General features: G+C 38.5%; 1 protein-coding gene across 6 annotated transcripts in view; it reads left to right on the top strand.

Annotated features, from left to right (window-relative positions):
• The window catches only part of USP22 (ubiquitin specific peptidase 22), a 112,079-nt gene that overhangs the window by 26,369 nt on the left and 70,276 nt on the right, over positions 1–15,434 (top strand). For 3 of the 6 annotated variants that reach the window (XM_075768096.1, XM_075768095.1, XM_075768098.1), the window contains one exon: positions 15,229–15,361. The exons of 1 other annotated variant lie outside the window; for it this stretch is intronic. In XM_075768096.1, the coding sequence (XP_075624211.1) occupies positions 15,229–15,361 (133 nt within the window). Of the gene's footprint in view, positions 1–8,315; positions 8,339–15,228; positions 15,362–15,434 lie in introns of those variants that run through there. 2 more of the 6 variants (XM_075768094.1, XM_075768097.1) reach the window with 2 other exon arrangements.

The raw sequence follows: 15,434 nt of genomic DNA, 5'->3' as shown, positions 1-15,434 counted from the left end.
GGAGATGCTGCATGCCTTCAACGTGTAGCACTTAGCTGGAGTCTACTGATGAGTTAATTTTCAGGGTTGCTGCAGTCTTGCAGATACCTCTGAAGTTGGTAGAAGTTCCAAGTACTTTCTGAAATTCAGCCATGTGTCTTTCAAGTTTGGTCCAAATTATGAATGACTAGAATAAACGGTAGAAGATGAAGCATGAAATAGAAATTATATTTCCAAATAGTCAGAAATCCGTATTTACAAGTCTACAGCAGTGACACTGGAATTGTTGCTGTAAGACTGTTCATGTATTTGTGGAGCTTTTTAATTTCTTTTTTCTTATACCACCTTTTGTTCTTCTGTCTCAGTTTTTGTAGTAGATAATGGAGATGTTTTCTCTCATGCTAGGAAAACATTGGCCAATGGAAAAAGGAATACTTCCCTGTATCTTCTGTGGCTGCCCACAGATTTTGAGACTATAGGATCATACATCCTTAGCTGTAGGCAAAGACTTACTGTGGCTGATACCTGTAATAGATGCATTACTGTAATGTGAGCTTTGCTCTCAAGAGATGCAGAGCTGTAGCTACACACATGGCTGGCACTACATCTTCGGTGCTTTTTTAGGTAGTGCTGCTTCTGTACTTCTGCCTTTCTGGCCTTGTGGGTGACAGCAACAGTTTGGATTCTGGCACAGTTCCCCTCACCTCTCCAGCCCCTTTCACTGCCAGCTTGGGCTGTGCACCCATCTTTCTTTTTTTCTTCTCCAGACCATTCATACCTGACCCTGGTTTACAGCTGCAGTTGCCCCACTCAGTGCATGAACAAGAGACGTAGGCTTGTCTCTTCTCTGGCTGTATTGCTGAATATGACAATTTTTCAAACCAGTCAAATACACAAAGCTGTGACCACTTCCCACTCTGCTGCTAGGTACCAGAGGAGATTTTTCTTACAAGATGCAGCAACTGCCCAGTAGTTAAATAAAAACAAACTTCACAACAACAGTAATAAAACTGAACAACAACAAAACTATCTTACCCTGTTTGGATGTTTATTCTCACAGTAGTAACGACAGACACTTTTTTCTTCTAGTGAATTCAGGTAGTTTAAAGCTGCTATGAGTAGAAGCATTTCCCTTTGCTGCTAGGGTGAGTGGCATCTGACCTGCACATAAACGCTTTCCTGTTCTCATATTCATTGTAGGCAAGCAGTCTGAGCTGGGTCACGATGAAGATTTGAATCTATTTGATGGTTCTCCGTGTTGCTCTTCAAAGAGTTGCATTGCAGTGAGGCTCTAGACCTTTTTTTTTTTTCTTTACACAAATGTCAGCGGACAGATTTAGGGCCTGGATGTCAACTCTGTTCACTTACAGGTTTGCCTCATGTTTATTAAACTGTGCCTGATCAGAATCAAAGTTGATTTCCTGAAGTCAAAACTATTGATGATGAGACATCAAAAAGATACAAATAATTGCATTTGTAATTACAGTATTAAAAAAAAAAGGGCAAACTTTTGCATGTGACTAAAATAACCCCAGCTTTTTTTTTTCTAATAACACTCCTTTTAGTAATGTACAGAATAGACTAATAAAAATAGCAGGATGAGTTTCTCTAGACTCGATTTAAAAATATCAATTCAGAGATTTGTCTGTTTAGGTCTTCTGAACAAAGCAATGACACTAATCCATGAAATCTAATCTGTTAATGGCTTACAGGCATCTGTGAAAATATATGAATTTTTACTTAATGCTATTGTTTGGTACATTAAAAAACAAAATGTTGTGTGGTTGGATATTGCTGAAAAAAATTAGTATGAGAAGGAGCTATCTTTAGCTGTAGTCAACAAAATAAAAAGAGGAAAGAAATGAGAACTTCTGCAAGGTTGTCATCCTTCACTTCTGAGGGGAAGGTTTCAGTGTTATAACTGAAACTTCATTTAAAAAAAAAAAAAAAGAAGTAGTGTCTTTAACAGTCCTGACATCAGTGATGGAAATTCAGAAAATGCTTCACAGTCATGATGACCTTTACAGTATTAAACCTGCCCAAGGATTGCTATCTCAGCTTCTCGGTAGCACTCTGAAACCATCAAGAAATGGTGCCCTTGTTGTTTTTTTTTTAATTTGCTGCCGACGTTTATTTGAAGTTTGATAGTATGGGAGACGTGGGGTGTTCAACCACAAAATACAAAGATTGTATATTACACTAGATGTTCAGTTTAAAGCTAACCAAGTAAGGTTGGAGATGCTTCAAATGTAACAAACTTAAAATATGCTTTCCTTTATTAATGGAACTTTGGCTTTGAGATAATTAACAAAGTGCTTGGCAGTATCAGGGGCCAGGGGAAGGGAGCAGACAGCTGAACCTTTGTAGTTCCATGTTCCTACAAAAAGGCAAGTATTTTGTTATGGCAGCTTTTTTTTTTCCTTAACATGTGGACAAGATGCTCTAAACTCTGTTCCAAGAACTGAGTTTTATTAGTGAAGTGCCAAATTGAGAAGGCATTTGATGTATTTTTGGTTTGTATTGGGTTTTGGGGATGTTCTTTGTTTCTTTGTCAGGGTGGGGGATGCGACAGGTTGGAGAGTTTTTTGGTTGCTTCTTGATTCCGTTTAGGTGATCACAAATTTCTCTACTTGGAAACCACCCCTTACCCAAGCCCTCCTGAACAACAGGAGCTAGAATTTCATGTGCCCTGATCTTGAGAGGCAGTAACAATTTAACTATACCCCTCCTCCCAATTAATTCCTTTGACAGGCAGGTAAAATAAATTTATTTTGCAAAACAATTTATTGTTCCAAATGGAGCACGAAGTCTTAAAACATAATAATTGGCTGTACATCCTGTGTAAAAAGACAGAGTCTCTTAGCTAAGAAACTATCACCCACCTTCCTTCACACATTGTGATTAATGATTATTCTGTGGGACCGCAGCAATTTGCAAACACTTTAAATGGATAAAAGGAATAAATTTTTGTCATGAGAATGCTTACTTCCTAGTTGTTTGGGGGGTTTTTTTGAAGATGCTTTCATTAATCTTACAAGTTCTAGTGTGAGAAATCCAAACTCCTTTTCTCTTTCAAAAGGTATTTTGTGTTCATGTTGCTTTAATAACAGTTTTTGTAAGCTGACTTGCATGTCTGTAGAGTTCAGAATATCCATCCGTCTAAATCTTAAATCTTCTAAAGGGTGAATTCCAGTTTTGACCGCTTCTGTGTTATCTCTGTTACTTCAGGTTTGTGAATTCACATGAAAGTTTTCTAGTGAATGAGAGACTTCTTATTTTGCTCTAGTAAAATGAATTATTAATTTCTTTTGTACTGAGTTATGAAGAAATAGTAAGCTTCAGCTTACTAGATATCAAAGCATGTTCTGTGCAAGCATATTGAGAATTTGCTTTCATTCTCTGGATGTTCCTAGGCAGTAATGTGCTAGTTGACTGAGACTGTTCCTGTACATATACAGCTAGATGAAGATAAAGATGTCCTCAGATGCTGATGTCTTAATATCATAAGCAGAACTAGATAAGCAAAATATCTAGTTTGTCCATTGTAGTTCCATTTTATGCTTCATGCTAGTGAAGGCACTCTTGTTTGAGACCCTGTGAATGTTCTATCTTATTTTCTCCGAAAGATTCGCTGTGTAATTTAGAGGATACACTACTTCTGTGATGAAGACTATTTAGCGTGTATGGCTTAATGGTCTTTTCTGTGTCGGCACATTTTCCTGGCATGTTTTTAAGGGGGAATGTGCTTCTTGGGAGTGGTTTATGGTGCTTTGGGCAAATCTGTCTTTGGAAGGAGAATCAACAAATGTTCTGTATAGCTCTTGTAAAACCAAGAAGGAAGTTTATTTTATTGTTTTGTAAGGGTTTTTCTTGTAGGCACTGTGAGGGGGCTAGAACTTGTCTTCAGCTCCTATTAGACAAAGAGGAAGTTTTATGGCAAGAAGTGAGTTTGGCTTGTATGCCTTGTTTGTTTGTATGTGTCATCAGTGAAAGCTACAGTTGTCAGAAAAGTGGTAAGCAATGGGGTTAATTTCTGTACTACCAGTTGACTTGCTTTCCTACAGTAAATAGAAAAATGTCATGTGTAATACCTCTTAAAGTCTTCACAGAATGGTGCATAACTCATAGGAAGCTTTTAAAAGCACAAATGTTTTCTACCACACTAATGCTTTTTGGTTAGGGTCAACAATTGATCTACCCTATTTAGTGCAGCATTGTTGGGTTTTGGGGTTTTTTTTAATAAAACAAATAGTTGCTAATAGATGCACTCTGTCACTCTATTGCTGCTCATTTTCTACTAGTCTCCTTTTTTTTGCTGAGAGTATTTGTCTCATAAATAAGTCATGCCACAGAGAATCTGTGCTGTAGCATCTTCCCATCCATCTTTCCTACTAGCAGAATTGCTTTGACTTTGATGTGGACTAATTAAGTTCACATATTTTTATGGACATCTTGGAATAGTTAAAGAAAAGAGAGCTGAAATATCTGTGCTTTTCTAAATGAGGCTGTAGGACTTGTTAAGGCTTTGATCCTAGTATCCTGAAGCTTCTTTTTTCTTTTCTTCCTGAAAGGATGCTATCTAGAGTATTTCCATCAAAGTAGTTTGGCAAACTTCCCAAGAGCATACCTGGTTTCATATGAAGAATCAGATTTCTTAGTTTTATGCAGGGCAAAATACAATCTCTGCAGTGTGGGCAGGGTTTAGTAAGACTCTGCACAGCGTCAGGCAGGTTTGTCTGTTGAGCCTGCTCCTTGAATTGCTTCCCAAGTCACGTGCTCACAGACTAGATCAATACATTACCTAATAGGACATTTAAAAACATTTCCACGATTTGCTGACATGGGGGAATGGTGAGGTAAAGTAATAGATTTTGTACTAGCTCTTAGAACACACTACTGCGGTATTGGCAAGCCCCTTGTTCTTATGTGAAATTCTCTACTGCAGTGGTGCATTGCAGGAAATAGATAAAAATCACCACACAGAACATACCCCTGCATCATATATATTCGGGGAAAGAGATGTGCATTTGAACCTTGAGCGGCTTACATGTTTTCACAAGGCAAATACACTTTCCATTTTTAAAAGAATCTTACTGTAGATGGACATGCAATTTAATTTGAACAAGATCCATTAATTTAAATGGTTTAAAAACACAATAGGCTCTTAAATACATCTTTTATAGAGTACTTGAGAAATCATTTAGATTTGTAAATGCTAGTGGTGGGGCTAAGCACCTACCAAAGGAGAAGCAAATGAGCAATTTCAGCATAGTCACTTGAATTCAGGAGAATTGCTTTGTTCTTGTTGAAATACAGCTTTTTACTACTGTGGCTATATATGGGAAAACCATACATCTTTACATATTTAGTGTCCTCCTATTTTTCTCCCTTAGTTTGTGCAACTTTTTTCTCCTTTCATTTCAGCCTTGTACCTGCTGTTGAATTTTATGTGAAACAAAAATTGGAAAAAGTTATTGATTTAAAAAAAAAAAAATCTGATTTAATGTCCAGCTCGTGGCATAGCCTATCCAGAGTAAGGAGAGCAGGAAAAAAAATCTGTATGTAGAGGTTAAATGACTAGTTAGATCTCTGATTCACCCCCAAACACAATTCTTAACTTCATCAAAGCTCTCTAGTTTTAAATTGACTTGCACTGCTCTCTTGAGAAGAGCCCTTGAACCAAAGCTTTGTTTTTGGAGCTCGTATAGACTTTGGCTACAACTTCGTTCTTATGCAAGAACACATCTTCATTGTAGACTTGATGCAGAAAAATGTGTTGTCTTTCCCCTCATTTGGAGATGGCAGCACCTACAGTTGAGCCAGTGGAACAAATAATGTGAGTGCTCCTCATCAGCTTGAAGTCACCTGCCTTACTTTAGAAAAATATGTTAGGTGCAAATTGTATGAGAGGAAGCAGAACAGTTTAAACCAGTCCCTTCCAGTAGTGTAAGGAGACAAATAAGATGAGTTTACTGATGTTTTCCATTCTGCCGTTCAGTGCAGAGCCTCACTGAGGCTTTGATCTTATTAAATGAAAGACCACATTAAAGTCATTATTCTTGTTCTGAATCCTTGGGAAAAAATGACTGACTTGAAGCAGCTCACCTAGGAATGGGAAAGGTTGCTTTAGGGTTGGGTGATTCTAGTGTATAATGGCATATAATATTAGCAATTAGTAGATGAGAACTAAAGTATCTGTCCTCGAGAGGTCTGGTTCTTTCTGGAAGAAGGGCCTCAGGAAGACTTTTCTGACTTCTGTAGATCAATCTTTGTATGTATTAATCCAGTATTTGTGGATAAGGAAGGAGGGAAAAGGAGGTTGTCTTTTCTGAAATAACTTAGAGTGATTTTTTTTTTTTTTTTTTCCCCCCTCTCCCCCTTGACTGTCTCAGAGCAGCTGTAGCATGTTTGGGTGCAGTAGAAAATGGTCTCTAACACTGTTCTCTAAGGCACTTCAGAATTCAGAAACGTGTATAGAGTCATAGAAAACCTACTGTATTATCTGACACTTGGTATGTATAGAAGCATTTTTGAAGCTTTTCATGTAGAACCTGTTTGCCATCTTTTTTTTTTTTTCTTTTAATGGACTCAAAGCTATTTCAAACTTGCTTCTTTCAGTTGAGATCAATGAGTCTCCATATTTTATGCTGCACCTCTTTCTAACTGCTGCTTTGTGAAAAGTTACCCATATTTTCCTTAGCAGTGATAGGGAACGAGACCCTGCCAATTTAGGACTGTGGAACAGTATTGCCGTGCAAACAAGTTAAGGTAACTATTCATTGTGCTCTAGAACTGCTCAGTAATATCCATTCCAATTTGGTGGTACAGTTTGAAGAAGGAAAGTGAACACTCTGGCTATTGATTCATAAGTTAGTGGACACTGGGATATTACCTGCTTTGTGAAAGTTTCTGGGATAACTTAATCCAGATTTTTCATCCTTCAGCAGAATCGATAATGTTATTTCAAAAGATGTTTGTGGTCCTGTCGTGGTTTGACCCCAACTATGAAGAAAATTAACTCTGTCTCAGCTGAAACCAAGACAGGTCCTTCCAGTTTTATTCTGAATGTTTGTTGCTTCCAGGTGATGTGTCTAGCAGATGCTTTTATAGATCGCCTCTCTTCTCGCATTTTACAAAACAGCCCCTCTGTATTGCTTTATGCCCTGTGAACTTGAAGGATTTACATGCATGTTCTTCTTGTGTCTTGTCTCTAGATCAGTGTTCTTTCTTTGTTGCTAACAATGCACTTTTGTATAAAGCATTTTTCTGGTGTATAAAGCAGCTAACTCTTGAAAGCATGGTACCCCTCTTGTCATCTTAATACCCTTCGAGCAGAGAATAAAAGCAATTGTTTACTATGTTCAAAGGCACAAGACAAAATACTGTCAGGCTTCCACAGTCATTTTTGTGGTTAATTTTACACTTGAGAAGACCTGTTCAGGAACTGGAAACAACCTAATTGGTCTCTTTTTGCTGTTTTTTTCTTCTTTTTTTTTTTTAAACTCAATTCTACCATTATTATTTATCTGGATGGGGATTCTGGTCCAATCAAAATATTTGTCTAAGTGTGCTTTGGTTCCTGGTAGGTTAGCCACACTGCTGTTGTGGCAAGCCATCACTCCTGCAGAAGGTAGCTCAGGCTGCTTTATTAATTAGGATAAACTCCCATTCTCCCCAGCCTCCACAGAATTTGTCAGCCTGGCATCAGAGCACCAGAGAACACTTAGCAGAGTCTTGTCATTGCCAGATGAGGAAATGGAGATAATTTGTCAAAACCAAAAAATGCAACTGAAAAAGGAATAGGATTAGTGTGCTTTTAAAACTTTTAGACCAAAAAGTAATAATTAAGCATATTATTCAAAGTATTTTGATACTGGCCTGAAAAACCGCAAGTCTTGTTTCTCTTGTGTGATTGCTAGTGTATCTTCGATGAAGATGGGGAGGAATTGCCTTCAAAATTTGAATTGCAGGAAATATTTAATCATTCTTCTCTGACAGTAGGTACTGTGCAACTAATATTTTTTCAAAATCAGGGTTAAATTAAGACAAAATGATTGTGAAGTGAGAACAGGTGAGTTTAATATATATGCTGCTTTGCTTTATTGAAAAACAGGTAGCTTGTGCCCTTGCTGGGATGCATCATCTTAAATAAGGAGTAATGGAAAAGTTTTATCAGTTTGGAAGAAAAAAAGTTTCTTCAGGTTGCTTTCTAGCATCTTTTGTAACATGTTCAGTACTTTCATTTTTCCTTCTTTCACAGTGTTTTTTTCACTTACAGGCAGAAGTAGGATTTGTTCGAATTAGGTGTGGGTTAATCCAATCTACAGAAGGACAGCAAGCTGCTCAGATGGTCATAATGGTATATTTTTATTTACACTCAGTTTGAGAACTGCGATGTTATTTAGGCTGTTTGATTATACATTGTGATATTGTTGTCTTCAAACTTGTGCTCAGATGGTCAGACCCAAGTGTCTTATTGACAGACCAGGGAAGCTGTGTGGGCATCTTCTCTCTACCGCACCCAACAGCAATATGGGAGCCAGCAAATACATCGGTGCAGAGCAAGCGCCTTAGATTTAATGTTTGCTGTTGAACAGAGCTAAAATATTTAACTGTCTTTTTCTGCTGGTGTCTAAGCAAACATTTCGAATACCTCAGTTTAAGAAGTTACATGTACTTGGCTTTTTTTTTTTTGAAGGTGACTTTCTGAACACTTACCAAACCACAAAATTATGTAACTAGTACACAGTTTTGCTAGTACTAATAAAGCCTTTACTAGTACCCCTAACCTTAGTGGGTCTGGAAACAAAATTTATGGTATTGATGGCATATTCTTTTAAAAAATAATTGACATTTCTAGTAGGACAATATCATAATTAAGTCTTGGTTGCAGGAAGTGAGTGAACAATATTTAAGTTGATTTTTATTTTTTTTTAAGCTGGTGTGTCAGAAATGTGTGCTGACTCAGAGTAACTCTGAATCATCCTATCAGCATGTGGATGTATTCCATACTATGGAGCACTGTAGAATCAATTCCCTCTTTTTGTTTCTTGAAACCTAAGAACATGGCTTTGAAGTTTTAAGTATTTAAATTTATGAAATATTCCCACCTACTACCCTAATGGATAAGGGGTCTGTGGCATGCCTGCCTTAGGAAAGCAGTACAGTGAATCTTGAAATTAATGTAGACTAAGAAGTGACAGAAATGTCGTAAGGCAGATTTGACCTAAATTTGTTACTCTTGAGGTGCAAAGAGTACTCGAGAGTAATAAATCTTGTCAGCTGTGGTTTAATACTGACTTTCTTCTCCCACAAGGCAGAAGAAACGGTGCTGTTGGAATAGCCATAGGGTCTCCATCTTCAGTGAAGAAAGAAGCAGTGGTCGGTTGTATGACCTTTTGTGACTATCCATCCTTTTTCTTTCAAAAAAATAGGCTGAGGGCAGCATGCTGTTCGTCATTCAACATACGCTGCTGTGTCCGTATTACATTTGGACAAGAATTGGTTGCAACACAGATGAATAAGAAAAAAAAATAAAAGTCTGTGCCCAGGCTGTGGTCTAGACATGGCAAGGTGAATAGCAGAGGCAAAACTTGACAGAGGATTGACTGTACCTAAAATGTGCATTTTAAGACCAGGAGCTCTGAATATGTAAGGAAATTATTAAATTTCCCTTAAATGTCTTGATCTGTTGCCTAGTAAGGTATTTGCACTTCATATCTGAATAGTTTCAGTCAAAAGTCTCTGACTTTTCTGGTTTGAGTTTTTATTTTTTTCTTTCCCCTATTCTGCTGTTAAACTAATGAACGTAAACTTTAAATCAGTCTCCTCACTTTTGTTCATGTATCTGTAAGGGATTAAGAATTCAAGAAAGCAGAGTTTCATTGCAGGAGCTGTCACAGCTTCCTCAGCTCTGGGCAAGTGGACCCTCGCTTGTTGCTTTCTCCTACTTGCCTCTCCCATCAGTGTGTGGAAGCATCACTGGGAAAAGAGGATGGGACCTGAAAGAATGTATTTATTTATCTTGTAATACCGATTTTTAACTCAAAGCAAATTTAAACATAGAAACATAAAATTGTAACAGGAGAGTATTGAGAATTGCAGATACTCTGCTTCCAGGTATCTCATAGCCACTTGCCACTTGACTGTAGGCCTAGCAGCTTCTCCTGCCTAAATAACTGCAGTGGTGGTTGTACCAGGGTTAACTTTGGAACAGATTTCTTAATTTCCCACAGAAATTCTACTTCAAAATTCAACAACCACAAGTGGGACTCCTCAGTGTTTCCTTGAGCCTGGAGTTCACCTTCTTTCAAGTCCACTTCAGTACTGCATTGTAAGGAATAGTTTGAGCTGAAGGTAACGCTTGTAGATCACTAATGCTTCTCCTTGGGAACAAAGCAGATTATGGTGACAACCTTGTGTATGGAGGGGGAATTTCCCACATACACCTGTGTTCTGTAGGTAGGCATATTCAGAGCTGCACAACAAACACCTTAATCTGTGTAGACAGAGATGAAAGTTCTTTCTGAAGAATTAGACTTGGTTTGGGGCTGGAAAGTGAAGTGTACCCCTCCAAAGACTTTCAATAATGATGACAACGTATGAGAAAACTAAGTATTTTCTCTTTTTGCTTCTGATGTGTCTAAATATTATGTCTGTTTTACACAAAAACTTACTTTAAAAGGTGAGGAAATTGAATTAGATTTGTATTGGGAAATTTTTACTTTCCTAATGCTAAGGATTTGTACATGATCAAACGTTTGCAGGGATTCAGTGTATTTGCTTTAAGACTACCTTAAGAATCTGCTTCTTTGAGTTACTTGTGAACACTTGCAGTGTGGCAACACCTTCCTTATGATCTTTTAACCTTCCAAGCCTCCCACTGTCTTGTTAGTGTTACCTAGTTCATCTTTTCCGTGAACTTTTGTGGTGAATATGGTTTGCAGACTGTGAAAGGTAGGAGGTCTTTGGCTTATAAGCTTGTAACTGAAAACAGCTCTATTCTGAAAGTGCTTTCATATATTTAGTGTGAGCATAAGAGGCAAGACTCCTTAAGTACCCTAATGGAAAACTTCTTTAAAAAGCTGTTTTCCTCTCACGTACAATTAAATAAAAATTGAGCTTCTAAAGCTATTTCTGAAATAGCTGGAAATACAGAAGCATGGTTTGCAGTAGGTAAGGTCTATTGTCTACCTCTTGCTTTTTCTGCACAGTTTGCTTTGCCACTTGAAACTGCCATTCCTTGATGAGCCAATATTATGTGAAGTTGAAACAGGTTTGTAGGGTTTTAGAACAACTGGTGCTACGTGCCCAGTGTGACCTTTTCGCTTTAGGTGGAGCCTGAGCTGGCCCAGGGAAGGAGAGCAGGAAGGGGAATTGTGGGACAGAGAACTGCTGGGGTGAAACATCACCAGCTGGATGCATTCATTTTCTCCACCGCTGTTTTGATGGTAGGATGGTAAACTAGTAATAAGCTGTTCAGACGATTTGGGAAGACTTGAAGTGTCAGCAGTCTAGCTTATTTAACCTACTGATGCATGCTGCTTTCTTTCTAACTCACTTCATATCATAGCTATTAACAATATCAAGAACAGATAGCCTTTTAGAGGTGGGACTCTATTGACCTGTGTTACAGCTGATTACAACCAGTTCCCTTTTGCGCGTCATGCACTAGTTTTACATCCTCGTCTGCTGGGCTGTTTAAACCTCCTTTAAAGAAGGTACAGAACCATCAGTGAGGATCTGGGCATGTGCGTTACCACTGTCTTAGTAGCAATAAAGGAGATCAGTAGAGGAAAAACCACTGAAGAGAGAATTGGGATATCTAATGTTGCTTGCTCCTGCAGACTTGTTGAAATGCTGTCGGTTATTCTATGTGTGTGTGTGCATACACTTTACATTGTGCAGGACCGTTCTTTCCAGTTTTCTATCACTTAAAAAACGGATTATAATTTCTTTTTTCCAGAAAGAAAATTCTCAGGGCCTCTTCTGGTTTCTGTGTGCACTTCGTTAGAATATCAAAGCAAAATTAAAGGGAATAGACAGAGGTTCACTATGGACTGAAGGAAGACTGGCTGGGGATGTGAGGGACCAAGTGTATGGGGAGAGAATAGGGTTAAAGATGGAGAGTGGAGTACTGGAGGGTGAGGAGAATAGAGGAAAGAAGCAAGTAGGGAACAGACTAGAATGACAGGGAGCAGAATAATAACAGGAGAGGGTCTGGAGGAAGGGGAAGACTCTACATGTATGTCTTAGGCTAAGGAAGGAGTGCTCTTGTATCTAGGAGGACATATCAGAGAAAAGGAGAAGGGACAGGTTGATTCTGCAGCCGAAATGCTGGTTGACTTCCCTAAAGCATCTGGACCATAAACAAGACCTAACTTGCTTTTAAAAAAAGTTGTGTTTTAAAGCATGCTTGTGACTTTGTGGATCAGACTGATTTTGATTACTCATTTGCAGTATTCTCTTTTGTCTTAGACTGTAGCCTCAAGAGATGTGAGCAGGGGTGGGAGTGTTATGAAGCAAAGTAATTTGATTATTTGGGGTGGGGTGGGAGGGTGGCAGCTTTGTTTTAACTTAGCAAATTGTTTAAAAGCACAGACAGATGAAAAGGAGACAGCTAATCTAGTTAAGAATAGCCACTATGGTTTTTGATATTGATTTTTCTTCACTTTGTCTTTTAACCTTGTTTTCTTACAATTTTAGAAAAAACCATCTTGAACAAAGATTAATCTACTAAACAAGTACAGGGTATGGATGAATAGCTTCCTTTAAATAAGAGATTGAACTTCTCTTTTAACTTAACACTTTTTTTTTTACGTTCTTTGATTTCTGTTAATTTTCATTGAAATAAAAACTCTTAGGGTATGAATTTTCTGTGTTTAACCTAAAATGATTGAGTTTTACATGCTTATGTCATCTGTTTACAATACATTTAATGCTAAAATTTATTTTTAGCTGGCTAAGTAAAAGAGGTGGTTGCTAGAGTTGTTGTCATAGCAGCAGTCTTAACAGATAGGCTGATCCTATTTAGCTATTGCAGCCAAAGAGCAACCATTAGGCAACAGTTTGACAGTTCTGCAGTATTTTTGTAAAGATGGAAGTTTGCTGGTGGTGGTGGTGAATTTTTTTGGTACTACTTTAAAATACTTCTTTTTGTAGGTGTGTGGAGTTTGATTCAACCAATCTATTTTCATCTAACAGAAGAACTTAGGAGAACTTTGAATATACAACATGTGAGATTCAGGATTTAAGTCTTACTTTGTAGAAGCTTGAAAATTAATTACAGGGTGCAGCATACTGTAAGCTTCTCTGTTGATTTATTTTTTTAACAACCATAAGTATTCTGAAAGAAAAATGCCAGACTAAAAGAACAAGCTTGTGCATCATCTATTCAGCACTAATTTTAAATTGTGGCAGACTGGACAAATATTACTGAAGAACTTTGGGGGTTATTTTTGATGAAATGCACTGCCTGGGTTAGATGATAGCTTAGTATTTTATAATTCCGATTCTTTTTTTTTTAATATGGAGAGAAAAAGGTGCTTCTATATTGACAAGCAAAGGAGTAGTATTTTCAGATTAGTCTGTAAAATGAGGTGTACCTCTAAGTGATTTCTGTAGGTCTGAGCTGTTAGAGAAGTTGTTACTCTTAAACCTGTGTCTGAAGGCAACTGCTGTTGTCTGAGATGAAAAGTGAATTTCTGTGAGGAATGTCTCCTGTCTGTAACTTCCAGTCAGATGGTATTGGACTTGAATTGTTTTTGCTGTTGTTGAGCAAAAGATTTATCCCTCAAATTCTCTTAAGTCTCTTTCTAGACAGAGTAATTTTTTGAAAGATTTGTTGAAGTACCTGAGTTTAATGCTAAGAGAAAGTTTTGGATGTTGTTGGCTTAAAGAGTGCTTCAGATGTGATTGAGAGTCAAAAAGTCTACTTAACCTTGTAATTGCCCTTTTTTTTTTTTTTTCTGCAGGCCTGCTTGTTAAGATGTATTGTTGTCATGTCAGGCTTATGTGCTTATTAATTTCCAATGAATCATGGTAACTTTCATCACATACCTCCCCATTCTGGGTTGCTCCAGGGAATAGTCAGTACATCGCTTTCCACACTTGGTTCAAAGCCAATTGGAGAGTGGCAAAAGTGCCTTCTGTAACTCTTTGACTGTTATGGATTTCATGTTGCACCACTATTTCATGGGCTGGTATAAAGAAGTCTCATGAATGAATCTGACCAGATCTCCCAGCAGAGAAATGAAATGCCATATACCCACAAGCGTTTTGATGTTCAAGTTGTATTACAGCTTTTGAGTGGATTGCGGAGCTCAGTGCTGTGAAAAAGCAGAGTTCATGCTGGGGTCCCACCACCCAAAACTGCCTCTTCACCCCTTTTACCTCCCTGCTCGTCATCCGCTTTCTCTGAGTGCTGATGTTCATCTGAGTCTACTCCATCTCCTCCTCATCCCCCCAAACTTACTAACCTGACAAAAGATTAGTTTTAGTCTAGCTTCAGCTTCCAGGTTGGCAAGCTGAACCAGCTCAGCAAAGGGGCAGTTGAGCAACAAAGCCCACAGCTTCAAGGTAGACTGTGAGTGGGGAGCAGCTCTGAAGAACTGAGCAAGAACAGATGCATTGAGACCTCGCTCTCCTGGTCATCAGCATCTGTGCTGCTGTAACGTTAAGCCCGTGCTGCGCTAGTCATAATGCCCGAAGGTTTTGCACCAGCAATGAATGTTTATGTGGCTCAGTGAGCTGGATGGAGGAGCTGATACAGGTTAATGTGGGGGGAGTGGCAGGTTCATTTCACACACATCTTTCTCCTGGCTTGCACATGGCTGTGCAGGTCATTCTGCTGGTCTGTGGTTGGTACGGGAACAGAAATACCCAGGTAGAGTGAGGGTATGGTAGGACCGTTTGTATATTTTAGCAGCAGTGCCTGCTTACCCCTGCTTGAAACGTTCATCATACTACAGGCTGAGAGTTGTAAATGAGTTGACTATCGTCTGCTCTTACATGAGACCTGCTCCTGATCAAGACTTGAAAATATTTTGGACAAATGGAAGAGGTTTTCTCTATTAATTTGTCTAATTGTTGGTTTTGTCACGTGGGGGCAGAACTGTTTCCCCTGCTGCTTTGCAGCATTCAAAAGGCACCGAGTAAAAGGGAAAGCTATCAAGTTGGAACTACACCTGTTTAGTGGACTTGGAGGTATGTTTCTGTCAGTCATATTCTGTGTCCGTTTCTCTATTTCAGGCAAAGTCGTGCATTTGTCATATGTGTGGTGCCCACCTGAACAGACTCCACTCTTGCCTCTACTGTGTCTTCTTTGGCTGTTTTACAAAGAAACATATTCACGAGCACGCAAAGACAAAGCGACACAATTTAGGTAAGCTGTCATCCTGATACACTCACTGGTGCTTTTTAACTCGCTGCATTATCCCTGTCAATTCCAGGCCAAT

The sequence above is a fragment of the Balearica regulorum genome, chromosome 15, assembly GCF_011004875.1.
Source record: "Balearica regulorum gibbericeps isolate bBalReg1 chromosome 15, bBalReg1.pri, whole genome shotgun sequence".
Classification (NCBI taxonomy): domain Eukaryota; kingdom Metazoa; phylum Chordata; class Aves; order Gruiformes; family Gruidae; genus Balearica; species Balearica regulorum.
The sequence above is the reverse complement of the archived record's forward strand: the minus strand, read 5'-3'. Positions and strand labels throughout refer to the sequence as shown.